The sequence below is a fragment of the Sander vitreus genome, chromosome 13 (genome assembly GCF_031162955.1).
Source record: "Sander vitreus isolate 19-12246 chromosome 13, sanVit1, whole genome shotgun sequence".
Lineage (NCBI taxonomy): Eukaryota > Metazoa > Chordata > Actinopteri > Perciformes > Percidae > Sander > Sander vitreus.
Window position 1 is genome coordinate 26008843 of NC_135867.1, and position 27177 is coordinate 26036019.

Below are 27177 nucleotides of genomic sequence, written 5' to 3' on the forward strand. Positions count from 1 at the left end.
CGGAGACTAACTTTATTGCAAGAGTCATTTATGTGAGATTTCCAGAGATGAAGGAAAAATGCAAGAACGCGGCGAAGACGCGGAGAGAGAAAGAGAACGGGGAGTTCTATGAGCTGGCCAAGCTGCTGCCTCTGCCGGCGGCCATCACCTCGCAGCTGGACAAGGCCTCCATCATCCGACTGACCAGCAGCTACCTCAAGATGAGAGCAGTCTTCCCCGACGGTAGGCACTGCATGGGAGCGCCCGCAGAGGGGACAGGCATTATTAGCCTATAGGCTCCAATTCATTTAAATGTCACATTATTCTAAGGGCCGAAAGGGACAACACACAAGGAAAAAAAATGTAGGCTATAGATAGTGACATATTTAAATGTATAGCCTACCCATACACTCTGAAACATCTGTCAAAAACACACACTCCGTATGTTCTATAATGGTCGATATAGTCAAAGCAAATTGGTAGCCATTCTCTGTAAGAAAGTGTCACAAAATCACGGACCATTGCCTTTTTTACTTCATCAGATTATTGTGAAAAATAGTATGAAATACATTCCAAACATAGGCTATAACAAATACTGTTAGTTCTCAATATAGAAAATATAGCCTAGCTGTTCCCTTGTGGCGTGTCCATGTGTAAAAAAAAAAAAAATAAGTGTCATAAACATCCAACTAATACGAGTTTTCACACTGTTGTCTCTCTTAAATTGTTTGAAGTAAAGAAGAAGAAAAATAGATCCACGCTTCTTTTTGGTAGCCTACGTGTTTCTTAGTAGGCCTATAGGCCGAATTGCTTTTTATAAGTTGGTTAATGAATAATGTAGGCTACTTATATTGCTTATTAATTAAAAAGTGAGTCGTCCGTGTAACAATTTACCAAGTAACTGCATTATTACATAGAAAACCTAAATCAGGATTTTCACAACCATGATGTTGTTCTTGTCAATATTCAAAAACAGGCCTAAATGATTTATTAATAAAGCCACGAGTTACATCTTAAACTCTTTGTAATGAGTAGCCTATCATAGCTTTTTAGCGCTTTAAAACAATGTTGACACGGTAATTAAAATGAAGTTTAAAATAAACTTTAAACTTAAAAAAAAAAAAAATTCCCCAGAGAGTTACTACAAAATGTAGGAGTCTTTGTACCACATTAAGACTTTTGCCCGAAAGATACAATGATCAAATAATAATAATAATAATAATACTAATAGCCTAATAATAATAATCGTTTTCTTTTTCTTTTTATTATTTAGGCTATTTTGACTTCACCGTGACGTAGCCTATGATTCAGTCCTCCTTGCAGTAGTAAAAGTGAAAGTTTGCTCCTTCACTCAATCACCATCTCTGGGCTGTTAAACCAGTTGGGTTAATTAGGGTGTCATCGAAGTGTTGAGCTTGTTTTCCAACTCTGATTAAAAGCTGATGTCTACTTTAAACGCCTCACTCATTCATCAAGGTGAATTATTTCATTAGGCCGCATGCAGCTGCGCCGGGGCAGGTTAGAGGGCAGGAAAACAGAGCCTTTCCTCTCTGTCATCACTCATAAAGTCAGAGGGAACACACGGCCTTCTGTGGCCGGGCCACCCGTTAGAGTGAGAGTCCGGCCGCGTAGCCGCCATCACGGCCTCTCTGTCCGGGACGCGTTAACGCCTCGGCGGCGGCAGGCCTGCCCGTTTACTCCCTCCATCAGCCTGGGGAATGTAACGCTCATAGAGCCACCGGAGATGGTGGATTATTGTGTAGCCCTCCCTGTAATCCCAATAAAGCTCCATAATATAGCCGAGGGGTATGGGGGAAGTCAGAAGATCAGGAAGACAAACTTGGAGTTATCGGCGCGTGGCAGCACTTCATTTGAAGCCTTTATGACTTCACCATCTGTTTAATGCTCGGAAGAAGCACCAGACCTATATGTTTTGTTTTTTTAAAGATCATTTTTTTTTGGGGGGGGGGGCTTTATTTGATAGAACAGCTTAGACACGAAAGGGGAGAGAGAGATGGGGAACGACATGCGACGCGGAACCGAACCCGCGGCCGCTGCGGCGAGGACTGTGCCTCTGTAAGGGGCGCACGCTCTACCAGGTGAGCCAACCAGGCGCTCCAGACCTATATGTTAATATGTTTTTGTGTCACTGTAAATACAGACACGAATTTCAGACAGACAAAAGTCACTTTTTGCCGTTGATCTCCGGCTGCAAACAGCCGATATAGTCCAAGTGGATAAAGCGTCGAGACGTCTTGCGTCTGTTTGCTGACCGACCTGCTGTTTTATTAGTTAATCCAGAGCGTTTCCCTCAGGTTGGCCTATGGCAAATTAACGGCCGGGACACAGCAGTATCGTGCATCTGAAGGCATTATTATTTCGTTGTTTGAAAATACGTGATAACACAAAAACGTAGCTTTTATTATTTTGGATACGCAGTCCATGCATCCGCCCGACGCACAGAAGCCTGATTGTAATGATCTGTAGCCTTACTTCGGCTCCTGAGTCTTTGCTATTTAATACACATGGTTTCACACACACACACACACACACACACACACACACACACACACACACACACACACACACACACACTACATTTAAATGTATTAAGATTAGAAATATGGACTGAACGGCTATACTATTTTAAGATGAATGGCCAACAGTAAAGATGGCTTTTTGCATAGGCTATAATTTCTTATTCAGTTTATTTTATGTTGGTGTTAGCCTTTGTTATTTTGGTAAATGTGTTAGTTGGAGTTATTATGAGAAGGACAACATCAGGAATCCAGCAAAGTCATAACATTTGTTTGAGTAATTTTAGCTAGGGGTCAAGCGATATTGAAGTTAGTGGAATAATCTATTATTCAAATAAGATTATGTAGATTTAGGCTACATTTGTGACTAATTTGTGTTTAGTTCAACACTTGTTTTCAAAGCCAGTGATTGTTAGGAAGAGCTTATCATTTTTTTCACGATTCAAAAGAGTTCACAAGTAACAGACAAAGACAAACACAAGTAGCCTACACATTGAAATACGTGTCATAATTCTGCATAGACATCATAGCCATTTTAATGAAGGCTGGTTCTCAGAGATGAAAAGTAAATCATTTACTCAAACATGGTGCCTCTTGTAATTTAGAGGCACTGCTTTAGTTCAGTATTTAACTGCTGCAGTTATCAGTTACTTTTGCAGTCAAAGATTTTAGATATCAAATATGTTTTGCGTTTTTAAAAAATGTGTGTAGGCTATCGCTGCAGTTCAAATCATTCATCAGCCTAACCCGAACCTGCCACAACCTTCACAAAACCGGCACACATTAACATTATTAAAGTGGCAGAGTTTCAGAATATGTTAAGAACTACTTGTGTACATTTCACTGCTAATACTTTTACTTCTATACCCTAACATTTTAATTGATGCCATGTCCATTCCTCCAACAAGTTTTAAAATATAGAAAATGGATGCATGTTGAGCTTTGATGATTTCTGGTCCTTTTTCTTTGCAACCCTAGAAATTCAACATTTTGAATTTAGTATTTCCCATCGCCCCTCAGTGCCAATATTCCAGCAGCTCTGGTATGAAATTACAATTGATGTGAAAAGCAGAATTGATTGTACTTAGCAGGAACCCTGTTTCTTTCTGCTTTCAGCACAAGTTTGCAGGAAATGCTTCAGTAGAAATGAAATGCTTTTTGCGCATGTAGGCTTCCAAAAAAACATTGATTCTGCCTTTTTAAACTCAGTCCTACAGTAATGTGGGGCATTTTGTGTTCTAGATGTATGCAGATATGTGTTTATTTAGCTTTTAAAGAAGTTCCCCCTTTAGAATAATGTGATAATATTCCATTATATGCTATGTTATCAGTTGAACAATATACTCAACCATACATTTAGTTTGGAGCACTTTGACTGTTATCAGTGTGTATTTTGTCGTTTGTTTATGGGGAAATGTGTGAGAGAGACACATGCAGCCAGCAACAGCTGATTGGACTCTGTGACACTGTGGATAGACTTCAAACTGATGAAAACCTAATGTTTATGTCAGCGAGAAGTGAAGCGTAACACCTTTTACAGATCCTAAAAAAAATTGTCGACAGTTGCATTCTAAAAAATAAGCACTGAGAGCTGGCTGGGCCATGATAAGTCACATTGTTGACCCTCCTAGCTCGATGACAGCTGGGCATTTGATTCACAGCAGACAGCGGGGTCTCTGAATGCCAGCATGGATTATGGAAAAAAGAGTTTAGATTAACAGTGTCAAGCACTAACATTTCACTCCTTCCTGATCAGGTGATGACAGAACTCTCTGTTTCCTCCAATGTTTGTCTTGTTTCGAGCTGTTCCCACACAGACTACCTTGATGCAAATATTATTTTTACCTCCGCCTTAAGCACAAAGTAGGGGTTGGTACACGGAAACGTATCCCAAGAAACGGAGATGCCACTCAGTGTGTTGGCATGTTTCACAAAGCATGTCTCAGTTCTGTCTCCCAAAGCAACACACACTTATTCTTTTCTTCAAGTGTAGAAGTAAAAATAAGTACTGTCATGTCATGGACATACACAATTAGGTAGTTATGGAGTCTGCGCAAGGATGTGGATACGGATACAAAGCAGATCAATTACATATTAACATTTAAATTATTAATTGGAATAAATGAAATAAATTATAATAAATATAGTGCTTTAAATAATTATAAATAATACATTTCAGAATCAGTTGGTCTCCAAATGAAATGTTTTGTATCCAAAAATAAGTGCCCTAGTCCTGTAGCTCTCTGGGCCATGTGTGCCCACTCTCGTGCGATTTCTGGGAAACGTGAAAATGTTGGAGCAGTTGTTGAAATACTGTGTGAAAACACTCCTGACCTTACAGATTGATCGCTAATCTGGAAATGGGCCACAGCCTGGGAATTATGTATATATCGGATGATGTGCACAAATCGCATCACAAACCAGTGGCGACACTCAGTGCTGATGCAAGAAGCAGTGTGTGCTACATGTAGAGAATTGGAAAGTAACTGGAGGACGGGGTCGTGGATGGGCATGTAGCGCATGTGCTTTCCCTAACTTTAACTGTACCACAGCTGCCATGCACAACACCATTGAACATAATCCTAAATGTTGCAGAACGGTCCAATATCAATGCTATGCCCTATTGTCAGATGAATGCAATGTACATTTAACAGTGTACCAGCTGTCTGAACTGTAAATGGCATAATTTGTATAATTCTAAATTGTCATGATGAACTAGCTGATCCTCTCCAATCCGTCTGATCTTTTCCACCAGCAGCAGGCAGCTTGAGCAGTCTTGAATGAGGCAAAAAGGGTTAGTTTGTTAGTTGTATGCATGTTTGAGTTTTTTGTTGTTGCCTATAGCCAGACCAATGTAGTGGTTAATAAGGAAGTCAATTTAACCAAATTCCCCAAAAATATATTAAATTGTCACTTCCCTTTATTGGTATTTCTGCATGCAGATAGTTTGGGCTTCATTTGTCCCGGTTTAGAGATACCTTGCCCTAACACAATACAATGTAGGTGAATGGAAATTAATTTATCCTTGAACAAGACAGCCATTAGCAGCTCTGTGAGGCTGCAGTCTATAGACACAGCAGTGTGGTGTCAGCGTGCTAACATGCTCACAATTTCAGTGCTAACATGCTAATGCTAACCTGGTATATTGTTTACCATGTCCAACATCTTATTTTAGCATGTTACATTGCTGCACTAAAAAACATAAATGAACCTCATGTTGGCGCTAAAATGGACAGTCAGGGGATCACCAAAGTCAATAGGATTCATCCTCTGGGAGTGGGGAATGCCTCAACATTTGTACTATGTATTGTTGTATGTTGGGTTTGAATGTGCCTGACCACAAACGAAGTTCCCTCACAAGAAAAAAAAAGCCGCGTAAGAATCAGATATACTTACAGTAATGTGTTATACTAATGTTCTATTCAAACATCCTGCATTTGATCAACACACATATGATCACAACCGGGATACTGAGCATGTATGTGCACAGCTGCACCCTTAACTCAAGTCATGTAGTCATCAGTCGAAGAGAAGAAAAAACGATGAATATTTGTAATGAGCTACATCCTAAGATGATCGTCCAATACAATGACATTTTGCAAATGAGACATACTTCTAAAATGCTGCTGTTGATGGAAAACGTCAGTATTTTATTCATGCTCTTATTGGAGAACATTTGTCTACATCCCGCCCAGACCTTCAACCGATCCGATATCCTCTGTGGACATCATAGAACGCTATACAAAATATAACAGGAAACCATAAAGCGTCTAAAGTTTTATTTTGTTATTTAGCTGTCATATACACATTGCTTTATTCATTTTAATGCAGGCCTTTCGGAGGCTAAGTTCATACTCTAAGCCGTGCACTGTAAATAGCATTAAAATAAACAATATTGGATCATAAAATGTGGTCAGGATATCCAATAGTTACTGATAATACCTGCAAATCAGTACAGAAATGACAGACTGTCCCTTGTGGAGGAGTCAAAGACAATTTACAGACAAACAAATCTAGGGGATATGAATAAGCAGGTTTCTTATGTTCCATCTCACATCCCTGAAGACTTCTAACAGGAACCGCTGTGTGTGCATGTACACATACTAGACAAGTGCTGTTTATGACACAGACCAGTAGCTGAATAAAGTTGAATTAAACTAAAATATAATGTGCTCTGACGGCACATATATTGGGTGTTCCCCGAGTTAAAGAACACAGCTAACCAAGCTGCAGTTGTGGCCCTCTCTACACTGCTTGCTTGATGACTGATTCTCCTCAAATGGAAAAAGACGGCACCACCATCTCACTAACGCCCAAAAGCTAAAGCAGACTACTCTGTGTACAGCCAGAATAAAATATCTTATAGAAATAAGATCTGATTTGCTTGTCTTGTATTTTCAAAACTGGACAAATCCCCATTAATGTTTTTTTTTTAAACGTATATATATATATATATACATATCTGCAAATAAATAAACATCAACCGATTTGATGACCGGTTGATGTTTATTTATTTGCAGAGTCTACTTGCAAGTCTGACCTGGAGTCACATCTTCTCTGATATATTCTGATATGTTTTTAATATTTCTTTTCCTCAAGTCCGGTGAGTATCAGAGAGTGGAGTTACTTAACTCTGGAAGTTCAACATTGTTATTGGGTTAGCGTTGTGGAAGTCAGCATATTTGGGGTCAAAGTTCAATTTAGTTGAATTATTTTGCCACAGAACCTCGTAAAAAATGAAAGCGTGCTCACACAGCCACTCTCTCCTCAGTCATTTCCTTGATATGCACAATTTTAAACATGCACGTTTGGTGTGAAAGCCTTTACTGTATCTCTCTGAGTATTTGTCTCTTGCATGCTGACTGTCTTACAGTGTCTGTCTCTCTCTGTAGGTCTGGGTGATGGATGGGGTCAGTCAACAAGGTTCAGTCCTCTGGACAGCATGGCTAAAGAACTGGGCTCCCACCTTTTACAGGTCAGTACAGGAAACAACAAACCATGTCCTAGCAGTGCTCTGCCACACTCTACTGTACACTTTTCTGTGGGAGAATGTTCTGCATCAAACTGCTGCTCTATACCAAATCATATCACTGTATGCTAGTGTATGCTTTGCTATTTCAAATGTTGCTATGCTATACTACATTAGAGTGCGGGTCAGCAAACAGCAGCATAAAGCCTATGGGCTAAATCTGGCCTTACACCAAATTATTAAAGGCCCTATGACATGCTGCTTTTTGGATGCTTTTATATAGGCCTTAGTGGTCCCCTAATACTGTATCTGAAGTCTCTTTTATATAGACCTTAGTGGTCCCCTAATACTGTATCTGAAGTCTCTTTTATATAGACCTTAGTGGTCCCCTAATACTGTATCTGAAGTCTCTTTTATATAGACCTTAGTGGTCCCCTAATACTGTATCTGAAGTCTCTTTTATATAGACCTTAGTGGTCCCCTAATACTGTATCTGAAGTCTCTTTTATATAGGCCTTAGTGGTCCCCTAATACTGTATCTGAAGTCTCTTTTATATAGACCTTAGTGGTCCCCTAATACTGTATCTGAAGTCTCTTTTATATAGACCTTAGTGGTCCCTAATACTGTATCTGAAGTCTCTTTTATATAGGCCTTAGTGGTCCCCTAATACTGTATCTGAAGTCTCTTTTATATAGGCCTTAGTGGTCCCCTAATACTGTATCTGAAGTCTCTTTTATATAGGCCTTAGTGGTCCCCTAATACTGTATCTGAAGTCTCTTTTATATAGACCTTAGTGGTCCCCTAATACTGTATCTGAAGTCTCTTTTATATAGACCTTAGTGGTCCCCTAATACTTTATCTGAAGTCTCTTTCCCGAAATTCAGCCTTGGTGCAGAATTACAGCCACTAGAGCCAGTCCCACAATGAGCTTTCCTTAGGATGTGCCATTTCTGTGTCTGTAGCTTTAAATGCTATTGAGGAGGAGAGAGGGGGGGGGGCAAGGTGAAGGGTGGGGGTGTGGCCTTGACCAACTGCCATGCTTCGCTTGTTTTCAAGCCATGTTGTCTCTCTCTTTCTCATGGGCGGGCCAAATTCTCTGGGCGGGCAAAGCAGAGAAAGGGGAGGTAACCTTTCCCCTTATGACATCATAAAGGGAAGATTCCAGATCGGCTCATCTGAGCTTTCATTTTCTCAAAAGGCAGAGCAGGATACCCAGGGCAAAGTGAAATTATCATGCCATGGGACCTTTAAGCCCTGCAGTTACAGTTGGAATTTACAACGCATGAGGGATTTTGTGCTTCTTCATCACTCCACCATAAATATACCATTTTAAACAACAATTAAATACTGTAAATAATATAATATGGACAGCACAAGTATGGTGCTTTTAAGTTTTTTAATTATGCAATGTTTTTTAAAGGTCCCGTATTGTAAAAAGTCAGAGTTCTATGTCTTTTTTATTATAAAGCAGGTCGAGGTGCTGGATAAATACTGTGAAAGTATCAAAACGTTCAATCCACAGACAAATGCACACAGCCTTTATTCAGAAATTGTGCCTTTAAACAAGCCGTCAGGACTTCCAGATGGTTGCGATGTCACAACTCTACAATATATAGGTAGAAAGTGCTGCTACAGTGCCGTTACCGTCATTCCCTGACTGCACTGATGGTGCAGAGACGCCTAGAGCGCAGATGCTGGAAGACCCAGACACACTGACCAATCAGAGCAGACTGGGCTTTTCAGGAGGGGGGCTTAAAGAGACAGGCGATAAAACGGAGCGTTTAAGACAGAGGGTGAATACAGGGATATTCAGACAGACAGTATGAAAAAAATAATGTTTTTTCTGAACATTAAAGCATGTAAATATGTTCTAGTAGAAACCTAAAATGCAAGTATGAACCTGAAAATGGGCATAATATGGGTCCTTTAATTAGTTTTTATTGTATGCGTTTTATCAGGAAGTGCTGGCTTTGATCGTTACTCATGAATCACTTTATGAAACACTTTTACACTGCAGGAACTTAACAACCTGCAGCATGGGGCTTTCCACAACCTGGACTTTTGAGGCTTAGTACAAGATTCTTCATTGCATTTCCACTGTATTAGAATTAATAAGGCAGCAGTAGGACCAACCATGATTAAAGTGCTGCTGATGTTGCTACAAATTGGCCATTAAATGTATTCAGGGCGCTGCGCCCTGTGCATCGAGACACTTCATGGTAATAAAAGCAGAACCAACGGCAGCGGACACACGTTATTTTACGTTTATCTCCAAGTGTCTGCAGTGGAAGAGCGATATGTCAGATAATATCACATATATTTACATATAGGCTAGGTATAGACTACTGCAACATTTTGACCTATCGCACAGGTCGGGCCATCTGCTGTGGGCTCTATGTGGTGTCGGTGCATGGGGAGGAACGCAGCTCCGCGGACTAACTTTGTCCTGGGGCGCTCTGCCTGAGGTTATTTCCTCACACTTGCGCTGGATTGGTATATTGGTGACTCGCAGTGCACCCCTGTGCAAGGAGAGGCGCGATAGAGGGTGTGACGATGCCTTTCCAGCGACATACTGCATTCTAGGAGCCAAGAACGAGTGCGCGGCCGGCCGCTGCCTGCTCAGAGCAGGTCGACACTTATGTTCCATAATATTGTACTCATTTTAATTGGTAAAAACACACCCAAAAACATCTTGCTCTACTTTCCACTACGCTTTCATTTTATTTATGGCAGTGCTGTGGTATTCAACTGTAGATGGTTATGGATCATTGCGATTCCAAGTAAAACTTCAGCATGTCCAGAAAGCTAAAACCAGCCCACTACAAAATCTCTCTCCCAACATCTGGAGCACCACAAGAGCCAAAAAAAACAAAAATAAAGCAAAATATATGACTTATCATATGCACAGAACAATGGCACCTCCAGCAAAGCTATGATACTCACATATACAAAAACAAACAAGAATTGCATCTCTCCTATTACCTTTCCTCTACTGGGGTTCACCACTTATTTAAAGGTCCAGTGTGTAACGTGTTTAGTTGTTCATTATCATATGAATATCAAATGTTGCCTGTTCACAAACTTGTCCTTTTCCATGAATATTTACCACCACCATCAATTCCAAGTATTCCTATTGGCTTGAAATTTTACATTTGCGTTTGCATGAACTGGGGTAGACCCTCCATATTCATGCTCCATCTTGAAATACGTTAGCCTGTAAGGGACATACAGGACATACTGCTCCGCCTTTCGTGTTTTCACTGTCACATGATAAACTCACAGGTGCTGCTAATGCTGCTAATGGGTATCGTAGCTTCCCGGCCCCGGCAAGTTTGAAGAAAGAAACATGGAGGACCACACGTATTCAAAATCCAAATTTCAGGAACAGGAGTCTTCTTCGCCCAGAAAAAGAAAAAGGAGATTGAAAAGAGCAAGAGAGCGGCCATTTGAAGCGTGAAGGCTACCGTAGCTGTAATACATACTTTGAACTGCGTGGTGCGAGAGAGTTGATTGATATCTGATCTCAACGCTAGATGGGAGAAATTCCTACACATTGGACCTTTAAATTTAAGTATCCATTTAGGTATCCTGTCCTGCATTTTCCCTGTGTAGGAGCTCCCCTATGTCTCCTTTCTTAATACATTGGTCAAATGGTTTCCTAAAATCATCTTTAAAAGAGACCTTGTCTGCTTTTGGCAGGGTATTTGAGCTGCTGTATTTATCTCGAAGCTCTTCAGTCAAGAGCAGTAAATTGTTTCCTCTGAGGAAAACTCTCTTAACAGGATTCCCAAACTGTTATTGCATCATGACGGGGGGAGCCCGGTGTTTAAAGGGGATGACAGTAGAATGTAAATGGCCATGATTGTCACAGGCTCTAAAACAGCCACTATGATGTACGATAATGTTTTCTTTCTGATCCCACACCGGCCTAAGTGCAACCACAGGTGTGCCAGGCTCTTTTATATCGCATGACAGACCGCTGCTACTAAAATACCTCCACTACACTTTCAACTAAAAGTGCTACCAGTACTTTGCTATTACTGCCAATGCTACTCATGGTACTGTTATCCCCACCATAGCCTGGGGAGACACTGCAGGCAAAAACATCAGATTTCAATTTTAAGATGTACGACTATTTTTGCTTCCATAACATGTCTTCTTTCAAACTGGTGGAAAGAAACATAAAAGGCGTTTATTTTACTACACTTTGTTTATTTGCGTCTGTGGATTTCTTTTAAATTCACCAACATTTAGCATTAGATAATAAGATAAAATAAACTTTATTGTCCCAAAGGAAATTTGTCTTGGGGCAAAGAGAAGCGCTGGCAACAGCTGCATGCACACACATACACCAGACATTAAGTACATAACAATATATAACAAGCCAACAATGTGCACGAGCAAAGAGGTTTGAAAATATGACATATAACATCTCAACACAAACGCTCACTCTCCACGAAAAATAAGAATGACAAAGTGAAACAAACATGAAGTGGCAGCAGCACTAAGCCCCGGTCGCCAGCATAGCAGCGGCACAGAGTTTGCTCCTCGGCCTCTAATGACTCATTTACATTTCAGAAACATTGTAATATAAAAAATATATATGTCTTAATGTAAGTATTCAGCTGGGGAAGTGTCACTGTATCTTTTCCCTAACGCCTTGCAAAATGTGGGGAATTTTACAATCCATATCTTTAAAGGCCGTTTTCTCAAAAGGAGTTGTTCTCAGACTCCCGAGCCAGAAATCTCCACTTCAGTAGCACTTACTGTACATACAAACTTTCCAGTTTCATTCCTATATATCGGGCTTGGTTCATATATCAGTCCTAAATTGATTTTTAGCCTATAACATTTTATTCCTAAAAACATGGGGACATTTTTTTTTTATGGCTGTTGACAGTATTTTCTGATTTATGGAGTGTAAAAAGAGATATCCCAAATCCCCTCTGTAAAATGAAGGCTTTATCTAATGTTCAGATTTCTGTTCTGGAAATGTAAGCCAATTGGTGCGTATTGTATTTAATTGGATAATGTCCCATTTGCACATTTAAACATACCATTTCAGAAAACTTATAATACAAAAATGAATTGTCTTGCTGTGAGTAATCAACTGGGGAAGTTTTATTGTGATATCAGTTAGTTAAAATGTTTTCCCCATTCACCTGCAGTGTGTCCCCTTACAGTGCATATTCATTCTGCTACTAACTATTTTACATTTTACTAATGCTGATACCACCAACCACTGTTACACTAACACTGCTAATACAATTATTATTATTATTATTATTACATATGTAAAATTCCTTATTTGTTTTTATGTTGTCTCATTGTCTCATCATATCATTGTGCTTATACATCAACTATTTTCACACACATTTTTATTTAACCCTCCTGTTGTCCTAAGCTTTCTATATCAGAACTATGACAAAAGAATGTTGAAAAAAGTGCCAAATGTTGGAAAAAGATACAAAAACGCAGGAAAAAAATCGACAAAAACATTTATTTTTTTTAAAGCTGAAAAAAGTGACAAAAAAAACATCAAAAACATCGCTAAAAGTGTTAAAATACATAGAAAAAAACGACAAAAAACGTGTTAATAAATTGACAAAAACATTAAAAACACGCCAAAAAAGTGACAAAAAATTGGAAAGAATGTGACAAAAGAATTGGAATAAAATCGACAAAAACGTCGAGAAAAGTGTAGAAAAAGAACAACAAAATGTTGTAATTTCGACCCAGAAAAACACAATGTCGACAGGAAGACAACACAAGGGTTAATTTTTTTCCATCATCTGGCTCTGGCTACTTCTGTGTTCGCTTACACACACCTTAATGTCCCTTGGATAATATATCAGACGTACTAGAATGATGAACACCTGTAAAATGTTCACTGCCTGTATTTTTTAATATGGTTTAAGAAGTCTGGCTCATCATTTTCACAATATTTCCTGAAAAATCTGTAATTGTTCAAATATAACAGAAGATTTAACTGGAATGCTCCTGGATGTTATGTCCGCATGCATCAATAACATAAAGAAGAGAGTGTCCACTGCAGTTAAGAATGAACAAGGTCTTCTTGCTGCAGGTAGCACTCAGAGCATGCATTCCAGTGGGAGAAAATGCAAATGAGCCGCTGATTATTATTTACAGTGTATATATCTTTATGTATTAATTTATATCAATTTTTAGAAATGTATTTATGAAGACACATATATTCCCAGATGTTTTTCCTAATAAAAAAATGAAAAGGGTTAATAAAAAGTTACTTGCAGGGTGAATGACAAATTCCAGTCTTTACTTACTAAATTATGAAGTCGCTACCACAGAAATGAGGCCGGGCTGGAAACTCTCAGAATAATGACACCATCTATTCTTACATAATATGGGCCAATGTATTGGCATATAACACTGTAAAACATGAAAAACATCAACATTTCTAATGTGTGCGTGTGCGTGTGTGTGTGTGTGTGTGTGTGTGTGTGTGTGTGTGTGTGTGTGTGTGTGTGTGTGTGTGTGTGTTACGGCTCCATCAGACTCTGGATGGCTTCGTGTTTGTTGTTGCCTCTGATGGTAAAATCATGTACATCTCTGAAACAGCATCCGTCCACCTCGGCCTGTCCCAGGTACAGTAAGAGCCTCCTCCTACACCTCAGTGGTACCATAAGGAATACAGTCTCATAATAGAATGTAACATATTCACTGGTGGAATGTAACTAAGTACATTTACTCAAGTACTGTACTTAAGTACAAATGTTGAGGTAATTGTACTTTACTTGAATCTTTTCTTTTCATGCCACTTTCTACTTCTACTCTGCTACATTTCAGAGAGAAATATTGTACTTTTACTCCACTACATTCACCTGTTACAGCTTTAGTTACTAGTTAAACACATTACAATTTTTGCACACATGTAGTTTATAAATCTGATGTTTTATTATAAATGAAACTAGCCAACAATATAACGGCCTACAAGTCCAGCTGAGATGATTAGACCATTAAACACACAATTGATTAGATCATTTACACTTTCTAAAATGGGAGGATTTTTCTGCATTGAGTACTTTTACTTTTAATACTTTAAGTACATTTTCCTGATGATACCTACTACGCATGTCTATGTTTTGTCTCAACTTCTGGTCGGTTAGTTGTCATGTAGCTGTTCACTACACAACTCAGCACATTCATGAGTATGTGAAATATGTGTGCTGCAGGTGGAGCTAACAGGAAACAGTATATTTGAGTACATCCACCCATCAGACCATGATGAGATGACAGCAGTGTTGGGTCTGTGCCAGCCCCCACACCATCACTTCTCTCCGGGTACGTGCACATGTCAGGGTATATCACACATACTGGAAACTCTCAAATGGATCTCAACAGCACAGAGAACCATTATTTAAAACAGGCTTATATTAGAGACAGACCTTTGCTAATTTAACCATGTTCCCTGGTCAATGCAAACTAAACTACCTAGCTAAGACTAATGCAGTATAACACAACAGTCCTGCAGTAAATCCTCCTTCATAACCAAGGCCACAAAGAATCTGTGGACGCAGAATTTTCCACAGATTTTACGCAGATTTTCTGCAGATTTTACGCAGATTTTACGCAGATTTTCTGCAGATTTTACGCAGATGTTACGCAGATTTAAAAACATAACATCAAATAAAACTCAGAATTGTAACACAGCTCCACCACAAGTAGAAAAACAGGCTGCTAAATTCTGCAGATTTTCATTCTGGATCACTGCTGAAAATTGTGGAGAGGGGGGGAATACATATTCCGTTTGGGTCTGTTCATAAGGTTCTAATGGTCAGTTTTTGTTCAAAATATTTTAGAGAGGTGCTGATTCAATCTGTATGGTCGTTTAGAAGACTGCAGTCTCTGGTGAACTGTATTGTGTTTTACAGAGATGTGCTTCCCTCATTGATATAAAAAAACTAAACATTTTAACCTTCATGAAGGGAGGATTTATTGTGGATTGCAATACATTTAAATCATTTTGATTGACTGTTGAATGAGACTGCATTACTGTAGTTTTAGCGAGGTGTACCTGGCATCTAAGGGTACATGTACCTGTTGTCTTCATAACTTCAGTATAATGTACATTTCCACAGCATTAATTCCATCAGTATTATAATAGAGTTATATGAACTCTTTTTTCTTACAGCCTCTGTTATTTTCACAGTTTTGCCACCAAAGCTATTGCTAATGAAAACATAACTCAACAGCTTCCCTGGAGAGATATTGTTAAGTCTGAATGAAGCTTTTTGTTCTGTGAGGTTCTGCACATGCAGGTTCTGTTGGTCGGCTACCACTGCTCACTTCTATCCACCAATATTACATAAGCATTACGGTGCCAAATGATACTGATACGTTATGAGAAACTTTATTTTACAGTGACAATTAATTTTAGATGATGGGTCTTACATAATAATGTAATGATGTCTCGGAGTGTGCTGCTTCAATTTCGACCACTCTTTTTTCAATCTCGGAGGTCTTGAGAATCGCTGGCATGCCCCATTATTAAACTTTTAAAACAATATTCCTGGATTTGTAGACAGAGGGAGTGACCTTTATTTTTTTTAAATGTGGGCTGTAGGGTATGTTTCCTTGAAATTCCTTGAAATGATCCCGGTCAGATTGTTCCAAAAGTTTCTGGCTGATTGTCCAACCTTAGGAGGAGCAATACAGACAGTGAAGCAACTTTTTTACAGCCTCAGATGTGTACTTGCGGCCTGGATTTTACCTCATTTGTAGGTTGCTTTGGACAAAAGTGTCTGGCAAATGAGTAAATGTGAATGTAGCCTACATGTGTTAGGGTCATGAGATGTTTCCATGTCTATAGCTTTATGAAAACATTAAGGATGTATTGGAGATGATACCAATCCTAAAGTAAACTAGCCAACAATATAACGGACTACAAGTCCAGCTGAAATGATTAGACCATTAAACACACAACTGTTTGGATCCTTTACACTTTCTACAATGGGAGGAGAGTTCTGCATTGACTATACTTTTAATACTTTAAGTACATTTTCCTGATGATACTTACATACTTTTACTTAAGTAACATTTACAATGCAGGGCTTTAACTTGTAGCAGAGTATTCTTTTTACAGTGTGGTATTAGTACTTTTACTTAAGTAAAGGATCTGACTACTTCTTCCACCACTGAATAGGAGTAAGAAATAGTGACCAGAAAACTGTGCTATGACTTGTAAAAACACAATATGCTGTAACATGTGAGTAATGCCTCTGTAATGTGTGTTTGTGTGACAGAGTATGAAATAGAGCGCTCCTTCTTCCTGAGGATGAAGTGTGTTCTTGCAAAACGAAATGCAGGACTTACATGTGGGGGATATAAGGTAGGTGGAGCCACTGGATTGTCATTTACTCCAACACACACATGATGACTTCATTATAGTAACTTAGGGGTCTGGAAGTGATTTCATTTCATAAAGTGATACATAAACAAGTAATTGGTCATTTTGCTGGCTACACATTTTGGACACTGGAATATTAGGAGTATAATAAAACTAGAGCTGCTGTATGATATTTGTCCAATCAACGAATAGAGCCTCTCATAATCATTTCAAGCTCACGTGTGATGCACTGTGCAACAGGTAAAAGAGCAACCATAGACTACAAAGACTGGGAGAGCACTCCTGAAGGAATAATAATGTTTGCTTGTTTGAAACCAAGTATTTATGACAAGCCAGTGGAGAAGTGGATGCATGAAGAATGTGAAAATACCTGGCTCACTGCTTAGTAGAGGCTTGTGTTTTGTAAAGCTGTTAAATCTAATTTACATTGATATGGGTAGTATAATTAACAAAGTACTGGCTGCAATTAAAGACATTGTTGGTAATATTGAAAGCTAGCAAGATTTGAAAGTAGCATCTCCTCGGGGCTCCGTCTAACCCCTCCCCCTGCCCTCTATGCTCCGTCTAACCCCTCCCCCTGCCCTCTATGCTCCGTCTAACCCCTCCCCCTGCCCTCTGTGCTCAGTCTAACCCCTCTTCCTGCCCTTGGGGCTACGCCCACACACAGTCGTGCACGAGCACCGCTGCGTCGCTGCTTCAGAGCAGAGGGGAGAAAGGACCGCCATTTCACTTTATGTGTCATTCACCAGTTAGCAAGCACCTAATATTATCATACTAATTTTTAAAACAAACATGATTTCTTTTGGCAGTGCGTCGACGACACGCATTGAGCTAAGGCTCGTACACGGGAGAGTAGAGTACGCACAGCGGGGCAAGGACGCATTTCATTGGTTCTTTCTAAGCGGACCGCGAAGCACTGATTGGTGGACGTTTTTACAGGATTACAGCAGCTACAGATGATGGATTTATTTGGCTCCTTTTTCAGAGCCCAGAAGATATTTATTGCTGTTGACTATTTCAGACAATACATAAAAAAGTGTACATTGGAAAAAGTTCCCAACCCTGCCTTTTATCTTAGAATTTGTATTGTCGAAAGCGATTCAGTCTCTGTACTGTTGAGTCTCTTCTGGTTCCAACACAAAATGTCAAAAGGAACAACTGTCTCCCAATGCAAATCAGACAAATGTCCTTCTGTCGTATATTATATATTGTTATTGTATATATATATGTTTGCTAACACTTTCCAAAACGCAATTAATATAAATATTAAGTTACAAAACAGCCCTATTTTACTGCAAAATACAGAAAATACAGGTTACCTCTGGTAACAAGCTTGACTATGTTTTTCTTACTGTGGCTTTGCCTGCACTCTGAGACAGATCAATGCATTCACCACTAACTGGGTGGTACACTGTAAGAAAAAAATTACCAGTACCTTTTCCGTTAAGTATACAGACATTTCTCTTAATCCCCAAATGGAAAATTCTGCAGATTTACAGTATCCTCTGTACCTTTAAACGGACATTTCTGTTAATCCAAAAAAAATCAAAATATGGAAAAACACCTGTGAAAGATCATTACAGAAAATTCCTTCATATTAACACAGTATATTAGCCAGATTTCTACTGACTTTCCTAACAGTGTAGCATGTACTCTAAAGGTGTAGCTGCTAGACTCAACTGGGTAAGCAGTAAGGGGGCTACACATGCACACATAGAACTGGAGTTACATCCAGGTAACTGCCAGTATGTTTGTTTGTTTTTGACATATGTGGGGGCCTCTAACAGGATTTGTTACTTGCGTATAACATGGGTTAAGGTTGTTAAAGGAACACGCCAACTTATTGGGACTTTGTCTTATTCACCGTATCCCCCAGAGTTAGATAAGTCCATACATACCCTTCTCATCTCCGTGCGTGTCGTAACTCTGTCTGACGCCCCCACCACTAGCTTAGCTTAGCACAGATCCTGGAGGTAACCGGCTCCATCTAGCCTACTGCTCCCAATAAGTGACAAAATAACGGCAACATTTTCCTATTTACATGTTGTGATTTGTATAGTCACAGCGTGTACAAATGACAAGGTCACATGAGACACAGCCATCTTCTAACCGGATACATACTGGGAACTATATTCTCAGAAAGGCGAAGCACTGCTACTTCTGCTACTTGGGCGGAGTGATATTACTCCAACTCTCAGCGAACTCCAGGTGTACTCTCTTCTCCTCACCACGGGGCTTCTCAGGTGCTGCGAGCAAATCACTCCGCCCAAGTAGCAGAAGTAGCAGTGCTTCGCCTTCTGAGAATATAGTTCCCATTTTGTATGAGGTACACAACATGTAAATAGGAAAATGTTGGCGTTATTTTGTCACTTATTGGGAGCAGTAGGCTAGATTATTTGTTTGGAGATTGTGATCATGGATGGATAATATGGCAGTAGGTGGACAGCCCAGGCACAACTGGTAGCAGTAGTTGCATAATGGTAGTTGCAAAGTATAGGGAACACTGAGCAACCTTAGTTCAAATCACAGTCTGCTCTCGAATAAAGTGTAGTTTGGTTTCCAAAGTACCAAGATCTTGTGTTTGGTAAAATCCTTTTCAACTTTTCCCGTCACTCTGAATTCCTTTTGAAAGTGTAAACTTGTAATGAATGACATTGGTGTCATGCTGTGGTTTCCCAGGTGATCCACTGCAGCGGCTACCTGAAAGTGCGTCAGTACATGATGGACATGGCGCTGTATGAATCCAGTTATCAGACTGTGGGCCTGGTGGCAGTCGGTCACTCCCTGCCCCCCAGTGGTATCACAGAGATCAAACTCCACAGCAACATGTTCATGTTCCGCGCCAGCCTGGACTTAAAACTCATTTTCCTGGACACAAGGTAGGAGAAAAAGCTTGACTGAGCAGGTTGATAGAAAAATAGAAAAAGCCATGATATCTTGATGATCCCTGTATGGAATGTGAAATCATAAAAAACATCACAAATAATCATTTGTAATTACAGAACAACCCTTTCTACAACACATGCATAAGATACCATGTTAAAGGATTGTGAATTATGTACACAAAATGAAATAGTTAGCTGGTAACCCTCTGAGGACGAAAGACGCACTGGACAAACGAAAAAAAGCAATATTACAAAATTTCATTTCAGACATTTATTTACTATTTTAATCATATATAACCATAGGGCTTTGGTGAACTTATTTCAAGCACCGAAACAATTTGTACAACACATCATAAGTTAAGGTTTGTTTTCAAAAGAGATTTGAGGACTTTCAAAAAGCCAACATCAATGTTTCAGCTTAAGCGCCACATTGTCTCTTTACACATTGCTCTAGGAAAAATGGGTCTGTCACTATAAGGAAAGCTGAGTTTGTTCTGAACATTTTGATATGAAACACATGGGACCAATTATATGCAAATACCTTAAAAAGGTACATTTAAAAAGATGTGTGAAAATGCCCTTAGACCTGAGAGGTTTAAATATGTAGATTGCTGGATTGTTAACTAAACATTATGATGGACTTGAGCTTGAACCGATGTCCAAATCCAGCCCTGACTGTTAGCCTGTGCCTTCTCTCCTGTGTGCTGGAGCCAGGGTGGCAGAGCTGACAGGCTTTGAGCCTCAGGACCTGATAGAGAAGACTCTCTACCACCACGTCCATGGCTGTGACATTTTCCATCTGCGCTATGCTCACCATTTATGTGAGTCCCCGAAAATCCTTAGTCACTCTTGAGTGGGATGGTAAGTGGAAGTTAAGTGACAAATCAACAACGTAATGGCCTCAGAAAAAAACACAGCAAGCTTGAACCCCAGAACATGACTCACAGGCAGACAGGTTAAGCTAAAAGTTCACATTTACCTGAATCAAAAACACAGGCAAGGGTCAAAACCAGGAAGGCAGTCAGAACTATCCGTGTTTAGTTTAGTTTAGTTTATCGGTTTACACATATACCAATACTACAGATTAATATACACAAAATCAATAAAAGATGTGCAAAAAAAAACATCACAGGGGCTTAATCTGGGCACCCTCCAATGCATAATCCAATTCAAATAGAAAGAAACTTAAATACTGATAAAGAAACTAAAATACTGATAAGATCAGGTAGGCAGAATCAGGCAGGCAGAAAAAGGCTTGAACGCTATAGGGTGGATGCAAACTGAACAATCTGGTAAAGACAAAGTGGGAATGGGGTGGCAATTATACTGCAAGACGAAACCGGTGAGAAGGTGGGTGGGGGTGGTCAGGTGATTGGAATGGTGGGAAACGGGGTTACTGCAGAGCAGGAGGATGTGGCTGGATCTGAAAAGGAGAAGGAGACTAGTATTGCACACAGGGCTTAAACTACGTAAACAGCTATTTTGTATATTATATTTGTTTCTGTTTCTGTATTTATTGTTTATTTCTTAATAACTGTCCGTAACTACTGGATGTGTGGTAAGCATCTGTTTGCTATCAAGTTCACCATATAAAACTAAAATAATAATATGTCAATAATTTGTTCACAGCTTGTTTCTGCCACCCCCAAGTGGCAAAATCCTTTAGCTATTGCAGGTTTAAAGTCCGTTGAGAAGTGTTTCTTTTGCTTCTTTGAATGGCCGATGCATACTGCTGGTTATTAAAAAAGAGGCCCTTCCTGTGTGATTCTAAGGGGCTGATGTCAGATTTGTCCATTTTTCTCTTTGATCCGGATCTTTGTGTTCCCTGTAGTACTGGTGAAGGGGCAGGTCACCACTAAGTACTACCGCATGTTATCAAAGCATGGCGGCTGGGTGTGGGTGCAGAGCTACGCCACCATCGTCCACAACAGCCGTTCCTCCAGACCTCACTGTATTGTCAGTGTGAACTACGTCCTCACGTGAGTAGGCGCCCTCCCCCCTCTAATAATCCATGTACAACCTCCAGTTAAACCAGTACAAAACTACACAGGGCCTGCCTGTTTGCACACAGTGACATCGAATGCAAGGAGATGCAGTTATCCGAAGACCAAAGTCGAGCCACTAAGCCTGGTCTCGGTCTCCCTTCCACTCAGGACCACCGCAAACATCTCAGAACCAAAGCAGTCAAGATGAAGCCCAAACCCAGAGCAGCTCCCTATCCTGAGGTGGGACTTCCAATTGGCTTACTGAGTGAACAAAAGGTGAATGTTTTCACACAGTTATGATGGAAAATGGTTTGTGTCCCCATGTTAAAGCTTTAGTGCGTACATTTTTTTTTATACATTAATGAACGTATGTTACATTCAAGCCATTGCCAAATGAGTTGATACAAAGCTAATTAAAACGATCAGCTCCACACAACTCTCTCTGTGTTTCTCAGTATGGCTGTGTTTACAAAAATGGTCTCATCCGGCGACTTTCGTGCGCAGAAGCTTGAGTGGATATAATTACCTCTTCCATCAGAGTCCATCATGTTTTTTTAATCCTCCGTGTCCTCCTTGGTTACTAGCAACTGTGTGGAGGAGGGGTGTGGGGTGTGCATTGTATCATGTGGACGCGCAAACAGTTTTGTTGTCATTGCTTAGAATTCCTCATCGGCGGGGACAGAAACTACGCGCTATAGCTTTAAAGAAAATAATATAATCTTGAGCATGCAATTCAGATCTTGAAGTGCTGCTGCATACACACTTTTATTCCTGTGTTTGCAGCAGTAATTTTGTTTTCAGTAACCTTCTCTATGCTGTTTTGTGTTTGTTCATGGATAGCAGCAGGCTGCTAGCGTCTTCCAGCCAGACCGCTCAAGCTGCTCCCCACAGAGGGGGCTGTGGAAGGAGAGATCCCCGTACCCACTGACCCCATGCAGGGAGAGGAGCTCTAGCTTGAGCCCTGAAGCAGGCCAGGTGTCCGGCTGCGGCCCCACTTACAACCTGACCCTGCACTACCCCTACAATCACCGACATCTGGATGCTCAGAGCCAGCTGCCGTGCTCAGGCCCGTCCTCTCAGCTGGCTCAGCAGATCATCGGCTCCCTGCACAGCAGAGGGTCCGTTGGCTGGAACATCAGCAGCCCCCCAGCACCCAACAAATACACAGGTACACTCTTTATCGAACAAAGGAACCACAATTAAACCTCATTAAGAGATAATTGTACAATCTGTAGATGTGTTTATTTTTACCTACATGTTGCCCTCATTATGGAAAACAGCTCTTCTGTTTCCAATCCACAAAGGTGGTGATACCTAAACAACTATTGGCCTCTGTCCTAAAATTCTAGAATCACTGGTCAACACTCAACTAAAGTACGTGCCTTGCTGAAGGAAAATAATGTCCTTCAGCCACAGCAGTCAGAAAGTTAGACGTGCTCACAGTAGAAATGCAGTGGATAACATTGTCAGCTTACTTCATAAAAGGCCATCTTTGTAGATGTCTCCAAGGCTTTTGATACCTTACTGTAAATCAGTTTATTTGTGACACACTGGATGGTTAGCCTGTTTACATTTCTGGCATTGTGGACATTTGGTTTTTGCACCTTATTTCTAATCTTTATTGTTTATGTGCACTTTTTACAAGTACACTATTTCCTACTTTGTACTGCAATTGTTGCACCTCAGTGTCCCTCGGGATTAATAAAGTTCTATCTCATACTTTTTGATACCGCTGATCACAACATTTTGTTAAAGCCTCTGCTCAGGTTGAAGGCGGGCCAGAGCTCTACCAATAAGAATGATAAAGCTGCCATTTGTTCCGCCCTAACTGGTGCAACAGAGCTTAACAGCTGACTCAGGAAGATGTCAACAATCAGTCTATACACACCCACACAGTCCTGGGAAGAGGTTCAATCAGCCACATTAACTGGAAACACCTGTGTGGGTGTTCAGAACCTTTAAGTTAGCTGCTTTTCATGCGTTTTGACAATTGTGCTTACAGCTGATTCAGATCATCAATAGTACCTATTGCAATACTTATTTGACTTGCTTTTAAAAAAAAATAAGGTAGTCATCAGCAAGTAATATGAATTCCTCAATCAGAAATAGAAGTCCCTTCTATTTCACTATTTTTAACATAAGTTGTGCACTTAGAAGAAATAAAAATGGTTGGGTGGTGATGGCGCAGTGGATATGCTTTGGTGTGGGAGACCTGCGATACATCAACCAATGTGTCCCTAAGCAAGGCACTTAACTCCTAGTTGCTCCAGAGGCTTGTGACCTCTGACATACTGTATGTAGCATTCGGAAGTCGCTTTGGATAAAAGCGTCAGCTAAATGACATGTAATGTAATGTAAAAAATAGCGATTCAGGGCAGCACTAATTTCTCAGCCTAAATTAATTCTTGCAGATGTGCCTCTTTTTGACCTAATATAACTATTACAGTTTGCATATATCTTCCTAAAGGTTTCACAAAAGACGTTATGCTAAGAAAAAATAAAGTTATGCCTATGGTATCAAAGGCTTTATAAAAATTCAGGAAAGAAGATCATGGGGAAAGTCATCAAGTCTAAGCCTAATATTGTTATGAAATATGTCTTCCCCCCTGCCCCCCATAAAACCTGATGGGACCTGATTGATTGATTGATTGATTGATTGATTGGACATGATTAATCACATCAGGTCCATTTCTGATCATTTTGGTGCCCTTGGTGAGACTTTCCACTGGTGCCCCTGAGGGGATTGCTCTTTTCATTATAATACTGTATGACAATTGAACTTTATTAACCTTCACTCAACTTCTGTTCTGTGTCCTGTCATCAACATTTTCCTGATGATACTTACATACTTTTACTTAAGTAACATTTTCAATACAGGACTTCTACTTGTAACAGGGTATTAGTACTTTTACTTATGTAAAGGATCTGAATACTTCTTCCACCACTGAAAAAATGTATCTCTTCAGAAGTCTTTAGACCAGCTTCATTAACACACTGCCTGCTCTGGTGCTGCCTTCTCTCTTGCAGCAGATGTTATGGTGAGATTTCAGCCTCTAATGCATACTGTCCCCCCCCCCCCCCCCCCCACCAGGCCCAGTGTTGGCAGCTGACCGTAGGTACCCTGATGAGCTCTACCATGATTGTCCCAGCAGCACCGACCCACATGCTACCAGCAGGCTGAAGGAAGAACCCTACGAACATTACATGCTCGTCCACAGCGAGGTGTCTGAGCTTTGTCCACACCCCCGCCCTCACGCCAACAAGGACAGTAAGCCTTTAAACCCGGAGGTCCAACATCACACAAGAGGTGGAGAGGGGCCCGGAGGTGACCGGGCCCTTGCCTGCCCTTTGCTCAGCGGCCTGGTACTGGGTAAAGCTGAGCAGGGTGGCCCGCTGCACAGTGTGGGCCAGCCTCTCCCTGTGCAGATGGCGCTAGAGCAGAGGAGGAGGCGGTGCATGATGGAGGCTCCGTACAGCCACCCAGCTACAGGATATCCACACCCTGCCGACGGCCCCCAGCACCAGCAGCACGGAGCATCCGCGGAGCTGCTGCAGCCCAGAGCTGCTGGGGACGACCGGAAGATGTTGATAGGTATGGGGGTCGGGGTGGGACTTCCAGCCCAAGCTCCATATATGTCTTTGAACTTCCATAAGGTCTTGGGCAAACACGGTTCAATTAAAGCCCCCGCTTTTACCACACTGAGCCATATAACAGACGGCCACAGTTGCCACGGTAAAGAGACAGCCTCTTACGGCTATAACAGCCAGAGCCAGAGTCCCAGCTCGGGCTCGTCGCCTGACAGCCACAGAGAGATCCCACATTACATCGGCACATCCGTTATTATCACAAATGAGAGGTGACCCATGCAGGACAGAAGCTCCGGAGACTCTCAAAGCCATAACTCTGACTGCTTCAAAGACTCCAGCCAGGGTGAGCAGGGGTGTCGGACTGGGGGTGGAAAGGGGGTGGAAAGGGGACTGAGTACCCAGGTCCCTCATGTGAGGAGGGCCCAAAAAGATGCTAGAATGAATAGCTGTGGATGTGGGGAGAGGCCCATAGAGAATGCCTTTCTACAGGGCCCAGAATTTTGTGATACGCCCCCTGAGGGTGAGACTTTCATTTTGCACTCCTGCAGGATAGTTTGACACGCAATAGGGCATTAAAGCTGTAAGCTGATTTTATTTCTCTCCCATGTTGTACGTCCTATAAAAGATCAACCTGAAGATGTTCTATAGAATATATATATGCAATACAGCTTTCGCAGGAATCTTATTCACTTTTTCTTTTATTATTATTATTCATCCCAAACTAAGGGCCTAAACATTATATATTATTTGAACCTTGTTTCGTTCGTAAATAAAATATTGTTTTTTTTAATTTAAATTTGCATACATGGAAATGCCATGTCTAACTTGGTAGGTTCCATAGTGATGCCAAGCATACATCAATAAACTAAAAAATCTCTCTCAATTTGTTTTGGCAAATAAACAGATTTGCAAATCCTGCACTCGACCCAGTGTATAACTGTGTGTGTGTGTGTGTGTGTGTGTGTGTGTGTGTGTGTGTGTGTGTGTGTGTGTGTGTGTGTGCGTGCGTGCGTGCGTGTGTGTTTGTGTGTCTGTTGAGGTGCAGCAACAGGCCTCCAGCACAGCAGCTCTTGAGAGGAAAATGCCATTATATTTACCAGGCAAAGGATTTTTTTTTTTCTTTAAATGCTCTATTTATTCAACATTATTTATTTATTGCCTAACTTCAATCACGTATCAGGCATTAACACACTCACAAAATGGTGCAATCGAGTGGGCAGCCGAGGGAAGTGTTTAGCAGAATGTAAGTCAGCAGCCGTTAGAGGCTCAAACATTCATCACACTCAACTCTGTGGCTGAGTTGGCATGCGGATATTGGAATTGGTATCATGAAAACATGTCTTTCGACAACAAAATAAAGCTTTTTTTTTTTTAAAAGGAAAACTGTGGTTCATTACAAGTTGGGTTTTATTTCCATAGCTGTCCATCCACAATTTGAATTTGCTCAGCGAGTCACTCTGGCAATGAGTAATGATGCTCATTAACTATGCCCTTGTAGCCGAGCCGCACCAATCACATCGGTGTATCTGATATAGGCGGGCCAGAGGCAAGATAAACAGATGAAGACAGCGCTGCAACGTCCAAGTCATTAGTGTACATTGCAAGATCGCTACGGATGAACACCAGTTGTTTGAAACAGCTTTGGCCGCTACAATGAACGAGTTAGACTTGGCTTTTTATCTAAAAGCGGAACAGAAGACGGCGCTCCAATCGTTCCTTTGCAAGAAAGACGTTTTTGCTGTTTTGCCAACCAGATACAGCAAGAGTTTAATCTACCAGTTAGCTCCGCTGGTAGCTAAGAGTTTAATCTACCAGTTAGCTCCTCTGGTAGCTAAGAGTTTAATCTAC

General features: G+C 40.7%; 1 protein-coding gene across 1 annotated transcript; it reads left to right on the forward strand.

Annotated features, from left to right (window-relative positions):
• The first annotated feature begins 47 nt into the window (after positions 1-47).
• Positions 48-25602, forward strand: sim2 (SIM bHLH transcription factor 2). Its single transcript, XM_078266434.1, has 11 exons — positions 48-222; positions 7409-7491; positions 14020-14109; positions 14698-14806; positions 16768-16853; positions 19551-19750; positions 20471-20577; positions 21588-21735; positions 21828-21981; positions 22582-22909; positions 24833-25602. The coding sequence occupies exons 1-11, from the start codon at positions 48-50 to the stop codon at positions 25600-25602; spliced, it is 2250 nt and encodes a 749-aa protein (XP_078122560.1).
• The last annotated feature ends 1575 nt before the right edge of the window (positions 25603-27177 follow it).